General features: G+C 49.8%; 8 protein-coding genes and 1 non-coding gene across 9 annotated transcripts; 4 read left to right on the top strand and 5 right to left on the bottom strand.

The window, feature by feature from the left end:
- Window positions 1-911: 911 nt before the first annotated feature.
- Window positions 912-2,675, top strand: J4E92_007046 (uncharacterized protein; the record flags this gene model as incomplete). The annotated part of the gene is made up of 2 exons (XM_051498409.1): window positions 912-1,624; window positions 2,111-2,675. 2 exons carry the CDS (start codon window positions 912-914, stop codon window positions 2,673-2,675), a joined length of 1,278 nt encoding a protein of 425 aa, XP_051351343.1.
- Window positions 2,676-2,946: 271 nt separating this feature from the next.
- J4E92_007045 (uncharacterized protein) lies at window positions 2,947-4,600 on the bottom strand (the record flags this gene model as incomplete). Its single annotated transcript, XM_051498408.1, has 5 exons — window positions 2,947-3,474; window positions 3,640-3,665; window positions 3,745-4,346; window positions 4,394-4,494; window positions 4,541-4,600. The coding sequence occupies 5 exons, from the start codon at window positions 4,598-4,600 to the stop codon at window positions 2,947-2,949; spliced, it is 1,317 nt and encodes a 438-aa protein (XP_051351342.1).
- A 264-nt stretch (window positions 4,601-4,864) lies between these two features.
- On the top strand, window positions 4,865-5,437 carry J4E92_007044 (uncharacterized protein; the record flags this gene model as incomplete). Its single annotated transcript, XM_051498407.1, has 3 exons — window positions 4,865-4,871; window positions 4,946-5,335; window positions 5,385-5,437. The coding sequence occupies 3 exons, from the start codon at window positions 4,865-4,867 to the stop codon at window positions 5,435-5,437; spliced, it is 450 nt and encodes a 149-aa protein (XP_051351341.1).
- A 334-nt stretch (window positions 5,438-5,771) lies between these two features.
- J4E92_007043 (uncharacterized protein) lies at window positions 5,772-6,647 on the bottom strand (the record flags this gene model as incomplete). The annotated part of the gene is made up of 3 exons (XM_051498406.1): window positions 5,772-6,267; window positions 6,359-6,492; window positions 6,552-6,647. The coding sequence occupies 3 exons, from the start codon at window positions 6,645-6,647 to the stop codon at window positions 5,772-5,774; spliced, it is 726 nt and encodes a 241-aa protein (XP_051351340.1).
- A 2,020-nt stretch (window positions 6,648-8,667) lies between these two features.
- On the top strand, window positions 8,668-10,014 carry J4E92_007042 (uncharacterized protein; the record flags this gene model as incomplete). Its single annotated transcript, XM_051498405.1, has 1 exon — window positions 8,668-10,014. One exon carries the CDS (start codon window positions 8,668-8,670, stop codon window positions 10,012-10,014), a length of 1,347 nt encoding a protein of 448 aa, XP_051351339.1.
- A 248-nt stretch (window positions 10,015-10,262) lies between these two features.
- J4E92_007041 lies at window positions 10,263-10,358 on the top strand. Its single transcript has one exon. It is a non-coding gene; the product is annotated as a tRNA-Val (tRNA).
- A 544-nt stretch (window positions 10,359-10,902) lies between these two features.
- J4E92_007040 (uncharacterized protein) lies at window positions 10,903-11,953 on the bottom strand (the record flags this gene model as incomplete). Its single annotated transcript, XM_051498404.1, has 3 exons — window positions 10,903-11,254; window positions 11,311-11,619; window positions 11,685-11,953. The coding sequence occupies 3 exons, from the start codon at window positions 11,951-11,953 to the stop codon at window positions 10,903-10,905; spliced, it is 930 nt and encodes a 309-aa protein (XP_051351338.1).
- A 752-nt stretch (window positions 11,954-12,705) lies between these two features.
- On the bottom strand, window positions 12,706-14,493 carry J4E92_007039 (uncharacterized protein; the record flags this gene model as incomplete). Its single annotated transcript, XM_051498403.1, has 1 exon — window positions 12,706-14,493. One exon carries the CDS (start codon window positions 14,491-14,493, stop codon window positions 12,706-12,708), a length of 1,788 nt encoding a protein of 595 aa, XP_051351337.1.
- A 567-nt stretch (window positions 14,494-15,060) lies between these two features.
- J4E92_007038 (uncharacterized protein) lies at window positions 15,061-17,039 on the bottom strand (the record flags this gene model as incomplete). Its single annotated transcript, XM_051498402.1, has 2 exons — window positions 15,061-16,673; window positions 16,727-17,039. 2 exons carry the CDS (start codon window positions 17,037-17,039, stop codon window positions 15,061-15,063), a joined length of 1,926 nt encoding a protein of 641 aa, XP_051351336.1.
- Window positions 17,040-20,417: the final 3,378 nt, after the last annotated feature.

Raw genomic sequence — 20,417 nt, 5'->3', positions numbered from 1 at the left:
TTGACTTGCGCTTATGTACTGCATCGCGAGGCTACGTGCGACCTCCGATTATTGGTGGTGTAGAAAGCTCTTTGCTTGTTGCTTCACTTTTGTATCCAGGTATTATGCGTTTGAAAATTTTCGACCTGCTTACTTCTTGACCGCTTAGGTAGATCTTCACGACCAAGAAACTTGACTGCGTCTTGCTACAGCAGTGCAAACCTATCGCATCTGAACATCGGCGCATGCCAGTAGCATTTCTTGCTAATACTTTACGAAGGCCATCAGTTTCTACGCCTGACATCTCGCTCCAATATCTCAGAGGCTTTTCGCTAGAGGAGGAGGTTTCGCTGGACTCTCTCCACCGAGACAACATCACAACGGCAGTATTGTAGCTGTCTCAACATTGATTCTCTCTCCTTTGTCAAGTCCTTCTATGATTTCTCGAAAATGTTGGTAACTTAAGTGCTGTCAAGAAAAAACGAGCGCTCTTAGCAGATGGGTAGGTCAAGTATTGATCTGGTGTAAACCAACGCTGTCGTACATTCAAGGCTGCGCCTGCACTGTTAGTATTCACATCGCCGAATCGAGCTTAGCATCCTGCCTCATTGGAGGACTCTCACGTGAGGGCGGGGTAACCTCAGGCTCCTTCCAAGGCTGAACCTCCAGGTTGCCAACATACAATAACTTCAAGCAAAACATACTCCAAATCAGTCTACACTCTTCTCTAGCTACTTTCTTAATCACTCGGCATGTGAGCAAGCGCGATGTCGTGCCGCTCCCAAAGCTACGAGTACAAGTCGGCCTTGACTTATCGTTTCACCACCGGGGGCCGATTTAAACTTCAGAGAGTATTGGAGAACCTGAAGTCAGCTGGACAATTGAAATCTTTTCTTACGCAGAGAAAATCGACCCGCACGAAAGACATATCGATGTACCTCAGAGGCTCGAACCCCTTCGACCTCCACAATGCTGAGGTGCTCAAACATCAACCACTTCAAGACCCCAGCACCCAACTCCGATATCTATATCTGCTTCCAAGAACTCACAACATCGACTTCCACGGACAAACCGTTGTTCGCTGCGAGCTTTTATCCGATGTCGAAGAGCAAGCGCCCCGCTACATCGGCTTATCCTACACTTGGGGTGACCCTCAAATTCGTCGTCCAATCATCGTCGGTGACAAGATCTTCCAAGCTACTGCAAATCTTGCCATCGCTTTGGAGCATCTGCAAGATGACAGAAAGACAATCATATTCTGGATAGACGCCATCTGTATCGACCAAAGTAACCTGAACGAGAAGAGCATACAGGTTCAGCGAATGGGCCATATCTTCGCGTCTGCCGCTCTTGTCATTGCTTGGCTTGGACCTGCAGCAGACGAGAGCGAGCTGGCATTACGAGAACTGATGCGCTACAACAACGACAAGCCGGATTCTTATGAAGAGCTGAAACACACATTTAGGGAAAGATGTGCAGCTCTACCCATTAAATCAATCAACGCTTTTTTCGATCGCCAATGGTTCAAGCGCGTGTGGGTCGGCCAAGAAGTTGCGCTAAACAAACATGTTACATTCGTCTGTGGTCAACTCGACATTCAGCGAGAAGAACTACTTGCATGCTTCTGGACATTCGTGTTTTCAAGGTCTTTATTAGACCAAACTAAGCCCTCCGCAAGGAACACCAGATTTATCGCCACAAGGCCCCTTCCCTTACGCGACTTCCTACTTCACGATAGTGCCTCTCTTCACTTATGTCTTGGCAGTGACCTCGAGTCCTCTGACCCAAGAGATTTCATCTACAGTTCATTGGGGAGGATCAGTAGCTTTGGAGATTGCTTGCTCGATGTTGATTACACCAAACGAGTCCAGGACGTATATACGGAATTTGCTGTAGCTGTGATTCAGATTGGAAGGGTTGGCTGGCTGAGCGATAATTGGCGTCGCTCGGTGAACTACGAGGATCTTCCATCGTGGGTTCCCGATTGGTCTAACACACAACTATGTGGCAGTCCTCATGACGAGGGGGCGCTTGAGTACAATATCGCAGAGGTTTGCGAAATAGAAAGAGGCGGCAAAGCTCTGAAGATCTCCGCTCGACGCATTACTCAAACCAGTAGTGTTAATTGCAGCTCACAGTCTCAGCAAGAGTCATTTGCTTTCGATCTGTTAACTTCCGCGATGGCCACTCAGCAAGAAGAAGCGAGGGTTATGCTATCTCTGGACACGGTCCGCCAAGCGCTTGATGACAAAGAGCGATGGGGCCAAGAGGATGCTGAAAAAGCCGTGTTCGATCTCTCAAGCGGTATGTCAGTCTTTAAGGAACTCGTTGAGGATGATGAGACTTGGGAAGACGATTTATACGAGTCGTATAAAGCTTTCCGGGGTCTTAAGACTCTACCCAGCGATGTGGACGATCCAAGGCAGTGGCGAAGAGATGCGAGCCGTGCCTATCTCAGAGTTCTTCAGGAGTCAAATGCCAAGAACTTCTTCGTGACCGCTACGGATATTGTTGGTACAAGTCGGGATGAGGTGCAGCCTGGTGACTGGGTATGCGTACTTGGAGGCGTTTGGGGAGTACATATCCTTCGCGAGGTAGACGGGGGCTTTTATCGAATCGTTAGTATTGCCAACGTCTTTCCTTGGGAAGATGTTAAGAACAGCGATGCATCGGTCGAGACTATCACTATTGTCTAATACGATGGACCAAGAACACTGAGAACGAGACTCTTCATATCACGTATCATCTTGCGTAGAACATAGACATCTTGCACCTCATAGATACAATACAACAGTGTCATACGATGTTCTCGTTATAATACTAGCAAATGCAGTATGCTGATGTGGAAACGTCCCAAGCCCTGCCCTTCCCTTCGCCTTCCAGTGATGACCATCCTCCAATCCTAGTATAAAACCGTCTCAAACCCTTCCCTATCCGATGATGATCACTCTCATAACCCTCTTCTTCTCACGGTACGTAATCCTTGTCTCCTTCATCAAGGTGACTTCCCTCAGCCGATTCGGGTGTGTTGGTCTCGGAGGTCTCACATGAACCGCTCGTCTCCGTCGTGCTATCTGAATGCTTCAGCATCCGAGTCTTCTCGCGTGCCATCTGCTTCCTCTCGGTGTCACGGTACGGTGGCTGTAGGTGTTCAGGAAGAGCTCCCTTCTTCGTAGGGATTTCTTGTGCGACCCCTTGTATCTCCCCAGCGACTCCATAATCGTTCACCTGCGGGTGAAGCGCTGCAATATGGCCCATCATGTCGTCGAGGTCCACCTCCTTCTTTATAAGGTCGAGTAGCTCCTTCCGCTTGGGGTCGTGCTCTGAGAGGTTGCCGACTTGGTGATTGATGAAGTAGGTGAATTTGGCGAGGTCTTTCTGTAGCGTCTCGGTGTGAGCGTATGTCCATTTAGGAGGCGGAAATTGATCAGTTGACTGCTCGATTGACTGTTCGGGTGACTGTGGAGCCATTGTGCGGAAGCTCTTCGGAAAGTCCTGGACGCAGCGGTCACTCGTTCCCTAGTGCCTCTGTTCCTCGTCAACAAAGGTCCTGACAAGAGACATCCACGCCTCAGAGGATAGACGCGGAAGAGGTCTGTCCACGCCAACCTAGGAAAACACTGAACACCCTGGAGCCTACGTTGACGTTGGGCCACCTACTTTGCAGGTCTTTGTCTTGATGTAGTCTGCAGGCCTGTTCAGTTTTTTTCCCTGTATGAGATGTGTCCACACGACAGAAGCCTCGGCAAGCTCAAGTTGACGGACCTGCCTGAGTACCGTATCCTCCTCTTGGAGCGAAGCCTCGTCCGCCGCCTCTTGCGGGTCCTTGTGGCTGACGAACAGGTTTCTCTTGTGTGTTTGGTGTAGATGGGCGACTGATACCAGATTCTTTCTTCTGTATGAATACGGAGCCGGGTTTTGGGATGTAGGTAGGGTCGAAGAGTTGGCGCGCAGGAGCTGCGTGTGCTGTACGGGCGGGCGACTGCTCGTTGCTTGATCTAGGTTGGCTGTCCCTTCCACCGCGTCCTCGTCCTTTCCCTCGGGCAGCTTTGTTGGGGGAGTTGCTGCGCGAGTCCTCTGCAGCGGAAGCAGCTGGTGAGCCGAAGATGCGCTCTCGTGCTTCTGCGTACTTGCGCTCCTTCTCTGCTCGCTCCTTCTGTGCACGTGCTTTGCGCTCTTCGAAATCTGCTGCTGCTTTCTTCCGTCGCTCTTCTTCACTATCGTCGTCGTCGAGGCTCATGCCTGCCATATTGCGGGAGAGAACTTGAGGAGTGGGCTTGCGTGCAAGCATCGTGACTTTCGGCTTGAAGGTTGCTGCGACGGGCGCGGGGTGGACTTCAGGATACCATTGAGGCTCTGGGTTTTCGCTGTTCCAGTCAGGTCGCGTCGCCAACAATGAGAAATGGTAACCTACGCCGCCTGCCAAAGCTGCTTGTTGAGCTCAGCGTGTTGAGCTTTGAGCTGCGCTTTTGTAAGCTTCTTTGGCTGCTCTTCTACGGGCTTCTCGTCTTCTTTCTACACAATGTGAGCGATTGCTATCAAGGAAGAGGGGAATACATACATCCGCGAGGGATTCCCAGTCGTCCTCCCAAGCATCGGCGGGTGCGTTCTTTGGCGCCATGATCTCTATGAGTGGGTGCTCTGTCTGGCGATAGTAGAGGAGGTATCGTTTCAAAAGCTTGAGTCGCGTGGAGGAGTGATCAGTTCCAAGGTATGATGTCGCCAATATTTCGAGAGTCCCCACCTTGACCCCTGCGGCGGGCCGCGATTAGCTCCTCCACCGCTATGTCATTCACTGTTGCCTTCCACCGCGACGAACCACACGCGTCGCAAACCCTTTCACCGCCGCTATCGCCTTGAGAGTACCCCGGCAAATTCCTTCAACATGTCAGGTAAGCCTCCACTACACGCCAATCACTCACCATGTCCAACAAACGACCGCGCATCCAGCTAACCCACCCCTCAGACCGCGACGGCGACTCCACCATGCAATCGTCCCCCGCCAATGTTGCCTCGGACGATGAAATGTTCCCCGACGAAGCTCTTCCAAACCCAGCCACACCGCTCAACGCAAACCTCGCAGGTGTAAACGAAATCTCACCACCAAACTCACAATCCACAACTCGCGAGACTCTCGGCGTCAATTCCAACGGAAAGCGACCACTGTCCGGCGGTATGGCGCAAGCAGCGACGAGTAACGGTGCGGGTGGGAGTGGGACACATCAGGATGCTGAGACAGGTTACCAGTGGAGCAAGCAGGAGGATCAGCCGGGCTATGAGTGGAAGAACACGAGGGCGAGGGAGGAGGAGGCTAGGGCGCTGGACAACATTGCTGACAAGGGCTCCATGATTAGGCGTAAGTGGATTCTAACCGGCTATGGGGAAGTATCCTAACAGATATGTAGTGCGTTACGGTGACCCACTCGATGCTAGCATACCCTCGAAGGCGAAGCGCTGAAGGCAGTCCATGAACATGCTCGAGGAGCGCTGAAACACACACGCAAAGACGATAGTCACGACGGGGGCTGCGCAAAGCATATGGTATCATGGTTGCAAGTTGCGCGTGACACTCTGGGTATCGGACGTTACGAGCTGTACAGACATGCGCAATACAACGACTTCATGCAATGAGATGAACGATGGGCTTAGACAGCTTCAACATATCTCAGGAAGAATACAACATATCCGAGTCATTCCTCGATGTCTTGTGTCAAACCGTACTTGCAGTCCTTCGTCCCGAACGCCGTCCCATGCAGTGATATATTCCCATCCAGACGCGACAAGTCCAACTCTCAATCACTCTCATTCCCATCATCGTCATCGTCATCATCCTTGTTGTCTTCCTTCTCCTCCAGCGGATCCTCCGTCAACTCCTCCCCAACGACCTCCTCCTCAATCTCGTCGTCTTCAACCTCTTCATCCTCCACATCCTGTGTCTCATCTCCCTCTTCTTCCGTGACCTCTCCATCTCCAGCATCTCCACTCTCCCTCCTAACCCTCTTCGTCGCCCTCTCACCATCATCCGCACCTTCCATAACCACGTCTCCGTTTGCCGCTGACTTGGCCGGTGTGGAGGTAGCTGCATCGGTGGAAGCAGTAGTGCCTTTCTTCTCCTCGCGCACCTTCTTCCTGTACGTGTTTCGCTTATCGGCTTGTATCGACGTGAACTTTGTGACTTCGGCTTCGAGGCGGGGTAGCATAAAGGAGAATTCTAGGTCCGTCATTGCGTCGAAGACGTCTTTGGGCATGACGGTTTTCTTGCCGCTGGCGAGGGCTTTCTCGGCGGCGCTGCATGGTTGTTAGTGAATGTCCATTTATGGGAACTCGCATGCCATTGGCGCGTAAGTCTTCTGTCGCCGGGAGAGAGTAGGGGTCGTACGTTGATGTGATGTAGTTAACAAACACAGTTGCGCTTTTGCTCATAGCAAGGAGCGCATCTTTTTGTATTTGGGTGTTGGGTGGTAGGACGCCTTTTGCCAGACGCTGGACTATAGACTTTGGCAGGTTTAGATCCTATGGTCGCGTCATTAGTTATAGTCTTTTCCAATTGAACTCAGTCGCATGCGGCGTACCTCAACACCCAAGCTCTCCTCTCGGGGTACTGATCTGGGTGGTGCGGGACTCTCTTCGTTTGACACCGCCGATACATTGCTCTTCCTAGGCGGCATTGTGTCGTGTGATGCTGTATGTAGGGATATGAAGACGACGTCGTTCGAAAGATAGCGAGCATGCGATTGCGGGGTGACTGTCTTTGGAGTGGTGAGCGTGAAGGTGCGATGCGATCGTGGATAGTTTTAGTGGACCCTGACGCGTGAGCACGCGTTGAGGTCTGGGCGCGACTACCGAAAGACGACTGGAGGCATTCCTGCATCACAAGAACCACCAAACCACGTACAGGGAAAATTTCGACATGAATCAGGATCTACTCTCATGCTTCTGAGCAGTATGGAAAGAACCACACAAATCAATTTTGTGTTAGAATTGCACTCTCGTGAGTTTCGGTACTTCAGATCTCACAACACCCAGTAGGCGCACACAAGTTCTGTACGGCGTAAAAGACTACGAGTTCTAGATACAGTTCTGCCAGGCGTTTCATTGATTGAGTAACGTTTTCACACATCACTATCAGGACCAGACATCACTTGATGCGCATCATTTCTACCTCGACGCGACGAGATGTGGCCAGGCGATACTGGCAGCAACACCCACAGACGCTGAGAATGAATCGCATACGAATTGATGCAGTCTGGTTTGCATCTTCGAACTGTATTCTCATCAATACCAGCCTTGGATTACTAGAAATTACGTGTTGTCAGTGACGCATTCTCATTTCCTCCAAGTTTCTTGTAACGAAATAAGGTTGGGAGGTATCGTCAAACACAAGTCTGGATGCGAACAATATTGTATCAGGACTTTGTGATCCTAAGGACCAAGGTAATCAGTGCAATGCCAGCCGCATGTTCAGATGGCATGATGGCTCCCGAGGTCCTGTCCCTTATCGATACCTCGCCACGTGCGGCCCTAGTGCGATCTGAACACCCCACTAAACTAAAGCCCAAAGTGGTCCTTCCTCCACTTCTACACCAACGCTACGCCGTCGCCGGATTCAGCTCACAACATTCATTCCATGTTCACCAGAGGCGCACTTCCCGTGTTCACTCCAGGATGCCGTTATCGTGGCACGAGGCGAAGCGGGCAACAAACCCGCCTCCGGAGAAGTGAGCAGCTGGACTCTCGTTCTCCCCGAGCAGCACAGGCAAATCGGTCCGCCAATCGTCGTCTTGTGGAGGCCAAGAGCCATTCGAGCGTACCCAATCTCGAAGCGAGCACCTACCGCGGCGCCGTTGCTGGATGTGGCACGCCTCGAGAAACCCCACCCATTCTCTGCTTCTCTCCAAATTTTTTACGTTGATTCCTCACAACAGCCAGTGCAATATGCGTCGCTAACAGATCGCTTGGTCTCCAGATTTTGGATCGCGGAGTACATGTGGAGACGACCATTCCTCTGCTACCAGGGCGAAGGTTCTTCTACAGATGCTAGCGGGGCGGATCTGGGGTATCAGCGTGGCTGAATCCAGACTACCAGCCAAGACAACATGGCCTGCTTGGCTGCATCCCGCTGTCCAGCACTCTGCGGAAGAATGGCTGCAAAGGGCTCTTGGGCATTCGGGCCTGTAAAAGTGATGCGGCGTAAGTTGGACAATTCGTGGACGATCGATATGATCAGGATAGGGATGAAACGGGTAGCTTGGTTCACGATTACGCCTACCACGAACATCCCTTCCATCTAGGGTTTGACAGCGCAGCCCTAACAACGTATGCGCATACATCATGCCTTCAACCCAAAGGCTTCAAGGTAGATCCTTGGCAGCCAGATGACGTTCGAAATGGCAAGGTACGCGCGAAGCCAACGGTAAGCAACATATAGGCCCAATATCCTCATGCACTCAGCCTCCCTTTCTTGAGCGGATTGCACCTTCCACCTTCCGTTATCACTATCGCAGTTGCATGCCCAGCAAATCCTCTCATCCTTGGCATACCTCCTACCCCGGCAAACGTTCTCCTAGTCTGGACTGCACCGATAACCGCGTGCCTGGAACCTGAGCGAATCGTCCACACCCACCCATCCGCTATTAAGCCCTGCGAGGTCCCTGCATTGCTGATCATCTCTTCTTCTCCCCAGCAAGAATGACGGTGCCAGCTTTGAGGGTTATTATCGATGGCGATAGCAGCAAGACGTATAGGAGCGGAGAAAAGGTCACTGGAAAGATATGTTTGGCAGTAGAAGAGCAGGAAGACATTGAGTCGCTGAAGGTGGTTTTTGCGGGTAGTTGTGTCACCAAGACATCCAGACCTCTACACGTGAACTCGAAAACCCACCCATCTGCACAAAGGCATGAATACGAGGAGAAGATACGGCTCTTCAACCGCGAGAAAGAGCTGGTTTCCTGTCGTAATCTTGGACCGCGGAAGTATTCATGGGACTTTGAGTTTGTCTTTCCAGAGTCGACCGAACCCCAAATGAAGGGCATGGTACGCGGCTGCAACTATCTTCGCGAGCCACATCCACTTCCGCCGTCCTTTCAGCTCAAGACCAGTGGGCCAGGCGGTGCGGCACAAATATCATACTTCGTCCAGGCCAGACTCATTCTCAGCGGGTCGACAGAGACTAAGAGGTGTAAACACATACTACGATACCACCCAAGAACTTTGGTGGACATACCACGAAGGGCGCAAGTCAAATCTTCAGTGCTCCACGGCCAAGTCTGGAAACCGAATAAAGAGAAGGATGGGTCTCGAGTCAAGAAAGTCTTCTCTGGCGTGTCTATGAACTCAACACCACGGATCGTTCCCACGCTGAACCACCCCGAAAAGGTGTGCCCGGGACAGCATATGCCGTTGTCACTCAGTCTGCTCAACGCGCGCGACCCCGCCAACCATGCCGAGCGGGAATGCACCATCGACTCCTTGACGGTCACAATCTCAACATACTCAACAACAAAGTGCGGAAACACTGTAACGGATCCCGAGGACGTCGTATCCAAGCACATCACCTGCATATCGCGGACGGGCATGAACCGCCCAATACCGTTCAACAAAACAACGACGTTAACGTCAAACTTCCGTCTGATCGACGACACAGAGTGCGTGCCAACATTTAAGACTTACACCATCACTCGACGCTACGCACTTGCTATATCCATCGGCATCAAATACAACGATCAGCACTTCACCATCCGCTCCAGCACACCCCTGGAAATTCTACCTCGCATACCCCGCGAACGCCTACCACCCCTGGAAGACAGAGAGGACTTCGAACAGCTACCAGAGTACACACCCAGAGAGCCGTCGCGAGAGTTTGCACCAGACTACGAATCTCTATACGCGCTGTCGCGAACGCCATCCAGTTCGCACTCAAACCCATTGTCCTTGGCGGGGTCAAGAAGCTCAAGTCTCTTCTCCGGGGGCTCAGCACCAAGTTCTGCAGTGTCAACACCGGGAACGGAAATCGAGCAGCCTGTTTACCGTTTATAAGTGTTTGGAATGTAGCTCGTTGTCGCGATGTGGAGTTGGTGGGGCTAGGTCAGTTTTGATAGGACGCCATGTTGACGTTTGCCGAAAATTTTCCCTTCCCGCGTTCGCACCCCCATCTTACCTGTATGGATACCTTTACCTCATAGATTACTGCTCTTTTTTGAGTAGAAATGAAGCTGTTGCTACCGTCTTTTGACCAAAATTTCGGGGTTTTGTATTTTCCAAAATCCCATTCTTGCATCAAACAAGGCTCGTTGGTGTAGTTGGTTATCACGTCAGTCTAACAAGAGCTTCACAGCTCGTTAGGACACTGAAGGTCCGGAGTTCAAACCTCCGATGAGTCAAGCTCGTCGGCGCTCGTAGGAGTGCATCGAACATTTTTTGGTTTCTGGTGGTGCGGGGGTATTTTTTGCCCTCTGCAACCATACTTTTTGACCAAGGATGCATGCACGCTTGATAGGCGTAATGCCAGTACAATGAGAACTACAAGTTCTCCCTTACCTAGCTTTCAAATAAGACGCCAGTTCAAGCCTGGCGTCGGTCCAAAGATTTGGCTTCGTGGCTGAATGAATGCAGCAAGTACAATGCACACAACGGGAGTCTCTTTTTCCTGACTGGCAGGCAAGCTATGCTCGTTTCTGTGTGAGCAGGTCCTTCTTGTGCAGTTTCCAAGCTCAGTAATAGTCCAGGAGAGCAGATAGTCAAGAAACATGTTCGCAGCAATATCAGGCTGCACAATACATTGAAGAACAAACCGGCCGTGGCCTTTCCGTACGGAAAAGCAATGCGTCTATACTCTATATGCGTACACATGCTATTATCGACATGCACCAACATTCCTCGCACCGTCTATTTTCACCACATACACACCCCTTGGAAACACAGCAATTAAGCCTTAACACCGCACTTAAGATCAAACTTAGTCTTGCGGTCCGCAGTCATAGCACCCCAAGTAGTCTCATCAGCGACCTTTCCGTTATCACCGATGGAAGCAGGCTTCCAGGGCTCGTCGAAAGCCTCAAAGTAGAAGCCGTTGAAACCCCAGTCAAGCAGCGCGCAGAAACCGGTTTGGTAGAAGTGCTTTGCGTTGTCCAGACCGCCCTTGGCCTCATCGTAGTCGGTGCCAACGGCAGTGGGCCAACCAGTCTCGCCAGTCCAGATCTCAGGTGCCTTTTCGCGGCCGCCGGCCATTTTCTCGATGTGTGCGGTGGCTTGGAACATGTCGTCGAGGTAGACGTGGCTGCGGAGATGTTAGTTTTACAGTTCTTCTCTTGTGTGTAATGTAGGGATGCGTACGTAGCGTTATCGCGGCTGGCGCCCTGCCAGAAGGCAAAAGCGTTGACCATGATGATGTCGGCGGTGCCGATGATGGCATCGCCGGTTCCGTCGGCGAACTTGTTCCACGAGTCTGCTGTGCCGACCTTGATGCCGGAGGGCAGCTTGGACTTGACCGTCTTGATCTTGCCGGCGAGCTCCTCGCCGGTGAAGTTGCCGCGGTAGAGCGTCTCGGAGCCGACGGTTACGGCGTAGATGGTGTCGGCGTATTGCTGGGCTACGTCGGTGATGGCCTTGAGGTCCTTGTTGAAGGACTCCTCGACATCGGGCCTGTGGTGTCACATGTTAGTATACTTGATCGTGATAGCTGAGGTTTGGAGAGGGGCGAAGCATACCAGATACCCAGAACGACCTTGAAGCCTGCGGACTTGGCGGCCGGGAGGGCGGTCTTAGCCATATCACAATCCGAAGCAGAGTAACCACGAACAATGGTTGAGCCAGAGTTGTCCTTGATAGCCTTGAGGTCGGCAGAGTAGTCTGCCTGCGTCTTGCACTCTCCGCTTCCCATCTTCGTTCCAAGGGCCCATCCCATCTTTCCCTTCTCAGCAGCCGAGACAACTGCGGGAGCAGCTGCAAGCGCAGCAGCGACGATCGAGAAACGCATCTTCGATTATGATAGTAATGTAGTGGGTGGTGCGAAAGTTGCAAAACGGGCGGATCTATGCGGGAGTGAAGAGTTCGACTGAGGCCCGTAATATGAGCAGCAAAAGAACGAGTGTAGGTATTTACTCTCCAACCGAAGAAAGAATGACTGTGACGTAGAGTCGTGGGGAGATTGGTTAAAGAGAGATGAAGAGGGAAAAGAAAGGTCTTGGTGCCTGGGGTTGGAAGGGGATGATTCAAGGGGGCCGCGCATCCACGCGCTAGGCTTGTGCGTGTTCCTGGTTTAGAAACATCGGCCGCGGTCAGGTACACCACCAATCATGGCGTGCGCCGCCACATGCTTGACATGCTTGAAGAGTGGGGCTGCGGAGTTGCGGCATGGGATCTATGGGCGTCGAGAACATTGAGGGCGTAATGTTCTTGTTTGCGCGCTCGTCTCGTGATGATCCGATTGCAATGACTTTGACGGTACTTTGGGTGGTTGGGTATGTGATGACTGTGATTTGCCGATGGGCGTAATGTGCGTAGGGGGTTTGGGTGTTGTGCAAGATGGAGGGCGAAGTGTACGCTGATTGTAGTTGGCGATGGCCTTTGTTTTTCTCGCCTATTCTAACGTCGCGTTCGCGTCTTGTTGCGAGGGTTCACGCAATTTCGCCGATCATAGCAGGTGTCTACCATGGATGTTGCGGGCACGTATGGGACTAATACGACAACAAACTTCCTCTATCATATTCAGAGTTACATACGCGTCACCTACCCCCTGGATAGCCGAAAGGGATGCGCTTCAGTGTTCAACACAAAGTCATCCAAGCTAATCAAGTCCGTATCTGCAAAGCACAAGTAAAAGTACTTGAGCGTCTCGGCCATCCAGAAACTCTCCATGTAATCCTCCTTCTTCGATCCAATGACGGTAACGTCCAAGATCGCTGCATTCGCGAGTTCGGTGTCTGTTGCACTGGATACGGCTTCGAACATCTGCCATGCTGTCTCGCGCCAGATGGGATCACCTGTGATACGCCATAGTATGAAGATTGATTCAATGGCCTCGGGACGCAGGATGTAACGGGGATCTTTGGCAGTAGTGAAGCCTTTGGGTAGATGGGGTTTGTGTTGTGGTCGTGCTGCTGCATCTACAGCATAGCGCTCTTCGTCCCAAGCGCAGGGTTTGCGATGATCGGAGTTAGGGCATAGAACCATGTTGTACCTTTCTGGCATGATACCAGTGGGAAATGCCTTGTAAGCATATGCGCAGCCGCGAGCAAGCTTCGCTCCAGTATCGAGGTACTCGTCGTTATCGAACAGGCGCCCGCCGAGCGCAAAAAGACCACCGATAAAGCAAGACAGATGCTCGCTTTCAGGGTCGAGACTAGGACCATCCGCGTGAACGTCCACATTACCAGAAATCAGAATATCCTCCTTCCCTGGTATCATAGGTGCAAAGAACAAGTTGTTCATCGCTGTGTCCATAAAAGCGCGTGACATGGCCTCGTATTTGCTCGAGCTGGTCTCCTTTGAACCAAGCAGAGCATGCGCCTTCGGCAGGTACTCATACAGGGAATCTGCATTCCCACCTATCGTGAACTGATACCCAGAGACGACGTCCTTCGCGCTCATGTGTACCATCATGGGCCACATGCCCGGCAGCTTCGTCGCATTTTGACTCTCCGCAAAGACATCCATCAGATTCGACACGGCGGCATAGTACTTGTCGTCTCCGGTAATCTGGCTCAGCCTGCTGAACTCGAGAGTAATGGTACCAGGACTAGCACTGACCACTTGGTTTTCAACTATCAAACCAGTGCCTTGCTTCGCGTTTTCGAAGTTGATGAAGTCGACAGGCATGCCATTCTCGGTGTTGAAGGCGCCATACAACAAGTCACCTACTTCAATTGCCTTCGCCTTCAGCACCTCATGTCCGCTCAAGTCGTATGCAGCAAGGAGCCCGCCCAGGTACCGTATACACGTCTCGAACGTATTGACCGTTGGTGCCGTAGACTTGCCGAAATCGATCGTCGCTACTGCTTCGACAGCTTCGTAGAATTCATCGCGCATGCCGAGCATCCAGAGTGTGTCTAGTGAATCCACCAAGGTCGCAGCCCAGCCAGAGAACTGGTCGACGTACTCCCCACTTATAGGCTTCAGGGCATCCTTCATCCATGCCTTGCTCCTGTAGCTTGCCCAGCTCTTCTCGAACACTCTCTTCACGTATCGTCGTCTCCCTTCTTGTATGGTATGTACATCGCGCGGCTCGGGTTTGAACTTATGTTGTATGCGAGGACGACCCGTGAAAGGTGTAGGAAGTTTCGGGCTTTGTGGTGGTGGGAAGGTGAAGTTCACAGAACTCCAGTCGAAGCTACTCGGCGTCGCATCGATATGCGGAATCTGAGATGGATCGTTCATGTAGCGCGCCAACGCGGCGGTGGACCCATGATCGTGTACGGCGTGGCGAGACGGGAAGGCTTCGTCTTTAGGAAGGAAGTAGTATATCCAGCAGAGGATGGAGACGCTGAGGACGACGTGTCGAGTGCGCACGCGTGGCATTGCTGATGCGCGCTCAAGGAAGGCGGCTAGAAGCTAAGGGAATATACATAGACGCTTTCCATGGCCAGATGCGATGGGCGAGATGCGCGGGGGAAGGGCCGATGCGATTCCATATTGCGCAACGTGTTACGTGTCTAGAAGAGTGCTGTGCGGACGGTTTCTGATACGACACTTGCATGCCTTGGCCGCGGCTGATGGTGATCGCCGAGGATGAACCATGCAAGGGCGATCTCGCCATCCCAATGAGGGAATGACAGGAGTCGTGTTGCAGCATACACAGTGCCACGTTTTGACAGGTAGACATTACACGAGGCAATGTGTACTTCTACATTCATATGTAGTACTCGGTAAAGCATATTGACAAGATGCGACAAATCCGATTGTCCCAGTGCCACCACTACGCATGTAAGCACAATCACGAGAAAGAAGCAAAGGAGCATATTCAGAATATCGTGGATCTTGTATTAACTAATGATAATAGGAGAGGGGTATACAATGCTGATGCCATGCGTCAAATGCAACATACAACTTTTCGACCGTAAAAACGCTACAACAAAACACAAACATCTATTTCCTGCTACTCGCCCGGCTGTTCGTCCTCGGCCTAGTAACAAAGCTTTCCCTTGTGTTGACGCGGTCGATATCGAACGGGTTGGGGTTGAAGTCGAGATCTCTGACTGTTCTCCGACTTCTTGTTGAGCGGCCAGTCTGAACCTTCTTGAGACCCTCGCCATCGGTCTCCTTCTCGGTCTTCATCTCCTCGAACTTGGGTGCGGACTCTTCCTCGTGTGCCTCCTCCTCAACTTCCTCTTGAGGTGTGAGAGTGTTGGCGCGCGATGTATCTTCTGATTCGACACCCTGGGCCTGTCGTGCGGCCTTTGCGGCTTGTTGGTTGCGAATGCGCTCCATGAAGGCCTCGGATTGGGCGGCGTACTTGCACTTTTCGCGGATGGTCTTGCCGTACTTGTAGAATAGGAAGGGGAGCGGGAGGCAGGCGACGGCGAGGAAGGCGGGTACGGACGAAGCCCAGTGGATACCGAGGCCCTTGTACATCTGCGAGGTGAACAGAGGGAAAGCAGCACCGAAAATTGAACGGATGATACCGTTACCGGCCAGGACGGATGCAGCGAAGATGGTGTACGAGTCGATGAGGTAGTTCATGATGGACAGGAAGATGAGCACCATGCCGAAACCGAATGGAATGGAGGCGACGACGCTGGCAGCCCATGGCAGATCAGGCGAGTTGGTCCAGGCGAACCAGAACAGACCAATGGGGAGTGCGATACCGCCGATGATGCACATGGGCAGACGTGCCTCTGGAGCTGCGAATCCACGGCCGGACTCGTTGACCTTCTTCATGTACATCTTGTTGTCGACCGTAATGACGTATGTGATAGCGAGCAAGACTCCGATAGCGACGGCGACGAAAGGCAGACCACTGATACCCTCATTCCAACCACGGCCGATACGGTAGACAATGGGGAAAGCGCCGAAGAGCATGTAAAGGATACCGTAGATGATGGCGTGATAGAGAGAAAGGAGCAGAACGATGGGCTCGCAGAAGAGCAGGATCCAGGGACGCTTGAGACCAGTTGCGAAACCCTCTCCAAGCGAAACCTTGCCTTGGTCAATATCAGTGCGGGAGCGGTAGACCTTTCCAGACAGCTTCGAGAGCTTCTCAGCACGTTTCCTGAGCAGGACCGGAGCGTATGTCTCAGGGACGAGGAAGGAGGTGACGACGAGAATGACACCAGCCCAGATAGCCATGAGTCCGTTGACCCATCTCCAACCTTCAGTCATGCCCAAGAAGCCACCAATAATCGGACCGAGAACGGGACCCATAAACGGCGCAGCGGAGAAGATTGACATGGCCAGTCCGCGCTCATTTGCCGAGAAGAGATCGGCAATGACACCTCCAGCGTTGGTAAGAGGACTGGAACCGAAAGCAGCAGCGAAGAATCGGAGGATGAGCAGGCCGTAGATGGTGGGCGCACCAGCGGCACCAGCGTTGAAAGCCATGAAAGCAGTGTATGTTCCGACGAAGACGATTTGGCGACCGTACAATTCCGAGAAGGGAGCCCATAGCAGAGGGCCAAGGGCGAATCCGAGAACGAAGAGCGATACACCGAGTGTGACGATTTCCTGGCTGACGCTGAACTCAGCCATAATTTGTTGGATGCCTATCAGATGTCAGATGTTGTTCCATATCCATCTCGAGTTGCGCAATACATACCTCCAGAGAAAGCCGATGAACAGAATGATACGACGAGAACCGAGTTGGCGACCGCAATGGCCATGATCCACTTCTTCGTCTTGGGCCAGGTCATTGGATTCCTGGGGTCGTTGTCGATCCACTCCACAACGTAGGGATCCTCTTCTGTTCCCTCGCCCTCATAGTCGTAGTTGATGATCTCCTTGGTCACAACACCCTGATCCGTGATCATCTTCCAATGCGAGATGCCTTCTCTTCCAGACTCGACATCCATGTTGCTTCCACTACTGCTGTTCGCCGCAGAGCGGTCGGCGACCTGTTGGTCCTTCTCCATTGTGATAATGCGATCGATTCGATGTGTCGACTTCGTAGATTGATCGATGATATTCGTCGAAGTGATAAAACGGAAGCGACGTAGGGACAAAGCCCAGGTATATTAAAAGGATATCTAAGAGAATGAAATAGACGAAAAGTAACCTCGGAGTAGGAAAGCAGGGAGATCACCGCGGGAGACGCTACATATAAAGAGCCACACACACGGCGGGCAGCGCGCACAAGTCATGCGATGCAGCGGTAAGAGAAGCCACTAGCAAATGCGTAACCAGGACAAAACAAACCGGGCGACTGCCCAACCATCTGGATGCGTCCCCATTCCCGACTCGCGCGCACCGCTCCAGAAATCCGCTTGCAACGTGCGATCCATGAGGCGATGACACCATGATCAAAAATCTCAGGTCTGCTCGGCCGAAGCGTTGCGCTAGGCTCGAAGCAGCCACGTGATTCAAAAGCTTGGCCCGCGGACCCAATCACAGCAACGAATCGCAGAGCAGGCGCCGAACACGGCAGGGATGGCGGCGCTGGGAAAAGGTGCCGCTATGCATGTTGCAGATCGCGGACAGTGTGTCATAAGGCTCTGACAAGGGTTTTCGATCTCGAAGGAGAATGTACCGAGCTGCCGAGGTTACCCTGTGGGTGTTCCAGGATTTACTTTTAGAAGCTCGAGATTTTCGTGCTGTTTCCGCTGTCTGGAGTTAACGTGCGGATGGTGGGCGGAGAGTCGGCGTCGGCATCTAAATTCTCCTCTCCTCCAAGATACGAATCTGAAAAGAGGGGCGTACGCGTGTTTGTTATCATGCATATGGAGATGCTTACTGATTGAAGCTGATCCATCGTGAAGAGTTGCTTAACTCCATCACCACGACCGAGGCGATTCAACAGCGCAGTCTTCACTACCTAGGTAAGCATGTATGCATACGAGGCTCATCTCATCTCACACTCGCTACATGACACCAAAACGGTACCTCGCACGATAAGATACGGCATTGATTCCTCAGCACAATCCGCTCCGCTCCACCCTGGTCGCTGGTTCGGACCAAGATGTGCTGTCCCGATTCCGACCCGGAATTCGGGGTATAATCGCATCACAGTCTCATCCCCATGCCGACCGAAAACCCATCTGTTGGATACCTTCACGTCACACGAATGCGCATGTCACCAAGCCAGACCCGACAATGCAAATCACGATCTCAACGGCCGTATCCTCACCCTATCTTCTGGAAATTGCTCGAACGCCCCCGTGCATTGCGGCTCCAAAATAAGGTTGCAAGGTTCGCTTCGAAACGAACGGGGCTCCCGATAGCTGGTGGGTCGATGTCACGACTCATGCAGGTTCTAGAAGGTGCGTTGAGCCGCGTCGTGAGATTGGACCCATCTCTCAACGTTTTCTGTGTTGTTGTTGCCGAGGCACATGTACATGTTGTTGCTTTGGATAAGTCGTGTGAGGGTTTGAGTTGCGTTTCTAAACGTAGGCTCTCACCCCATTTTTGGACGAAAGTCGAAAACCCACTTACATTGCGTCAAGCTTTTATCAACCTTCGATTTGATACTAATCTAGACTACAGCACATCTACTCAACGTCTTCTTCCAATGAAATGCTCTAGTCGCTGAGGCCTAAGGCATCTGTCTAGTAACTGCAATTTCGCTAAGTTCAAGCCACAGAAAAGGTAGGCCAACTTTATCTAGTAGGCACATTAATGGACATTCCGAAATGTGCATTAGCGTCTGCATTTGTATTATATCAGGCTTTCGTAACGCTACTAGAGGCAGTTGCACACCTTAATAGAAGTGTTTTCCTCGTATATTGTTGCAGACTAGCTGTTTCGCTCTGCACTCTTAAACTCCTAAGGTTATTACACCTATATACACGTAGGTGTTAGATAAGTAACTACTAATTAATATAAGATATAAAAAATAGTAAAGTAATAGTATATTATTTAGTAAAAATAGATAAATTATTACTTTTTAAGTAATAATTTTTTAGATCTACTTATACTTACGCTAAGTTAAGTTATATAACGTTATCTAACTATCTAGAATATAAGTTTCTAATAATATTTCTCTTTTTAGCTCTAATTCTCTAGAGTTAGGTAAAATAAGTTATTTTAGGCTAAGGTAAGCTATCTTATAAATTATTATTATCTAGTAATTAAGGCGTATATTAGTAGATATAGAATACACTATCTTATAAGAAAGTTATTTTTTAAACTTACTTTTACCTTTACTTAGTAATTTTCTTACTTACTACTAAAATAAGTAATAATAAAATATTATAGTAAATACTACTACTTACGCTAGTAGCTAGCGTCTTAGTAGTATTATATTAAGATCTTTTAGATTTCTTTACTATTACTTTTATACTAACTAATAATAATTAGATAAGTACTTCTAATTTTAATATTTTCTACTAGTAGCCTAAATAGCCTATAATAGCCTATTATAGGCTATTATAGAGTATTATAAGTTACTAAGATATAACTAAGCTAATATAATACTAGTAGATAACTATTTATATTATACTATTTATTCTACTTATGTTTACGCTTACTTTTAATAACTTTATCTTATCTAGCTTTTAGAAAACTTATTTAAAGCTATTATAGCCTAGAATAGTTTACTATAAACTCTACTAATATTTTAAATACCTTTATAAAATATAGTAAGTAGGCTATAAACTCTTATTACTACTATGTTATATTCTTTTTTACTAGTAGCGTTAAGTACTTTAGAAAAGTTAGCTATTACTTTATCTACTTACTAGATAAGAAAAAGATTCTAGAATATACTAAGTATATTAGTCTTCTAAGTAGCTAGTTCTGCGTTATAAATAGTAAGACCTACTATTAGTTAAAGTGCCTTAGGTACTAGATTCTTAACTAAGATTACTATATAGTAAGTTATAATACTCTATAATAGACTATTATAACCTATACTAACTTATTATATAGTCTTCTTAAGTAGAATTAGATAATAGTTACTTTAATTATACTATTAGTAATCTTCTACAAAAGATTAATTAAAGCACTATTACTATCTATAACTATAACTTACTTTATTAAGTTAATAATTAGAGCGCCTAGATTATACCTTCTACTAATACTAATAGCACTAAAGTTCTAGCTCTAGCTTAGTAGATTAAATCTATTTATAATTATACTACTTAAAAGATTTAAAGCTTTACTAATAAACTCTTAAAGATAGCTATAGCCTTTAAGAAGATTATTAAGAAGTAAGTAGCTATTCTAGGCTATTATAGACTATTCTAATCTCTAATAGATAATATTATCTCTATATAAAGAAGCTTTTTCTTTATAATAGTAAAACTTATTATTATTAGTCTACTACGTCTTTAGTTTACCTTTTTACTTCTAGTTAC

This window comes from Alternaria infectoria (assembly GCF_024043175.1).
Source record: "Alternaria infectoria strain BMP 0036 chromosome Unknown scaffold_11, whole genome shotgun sequence".
Taxonomy (NCBI): Eukaryota; Fungi; Ascomycota; class Dothideomycetes; order Pleosporales; family Pleosporaceae; genus Alternaria; species Alternaria infectoria.
This window is presented reverse-complemented; position numbering and strand designations above follow the sequence as displayed.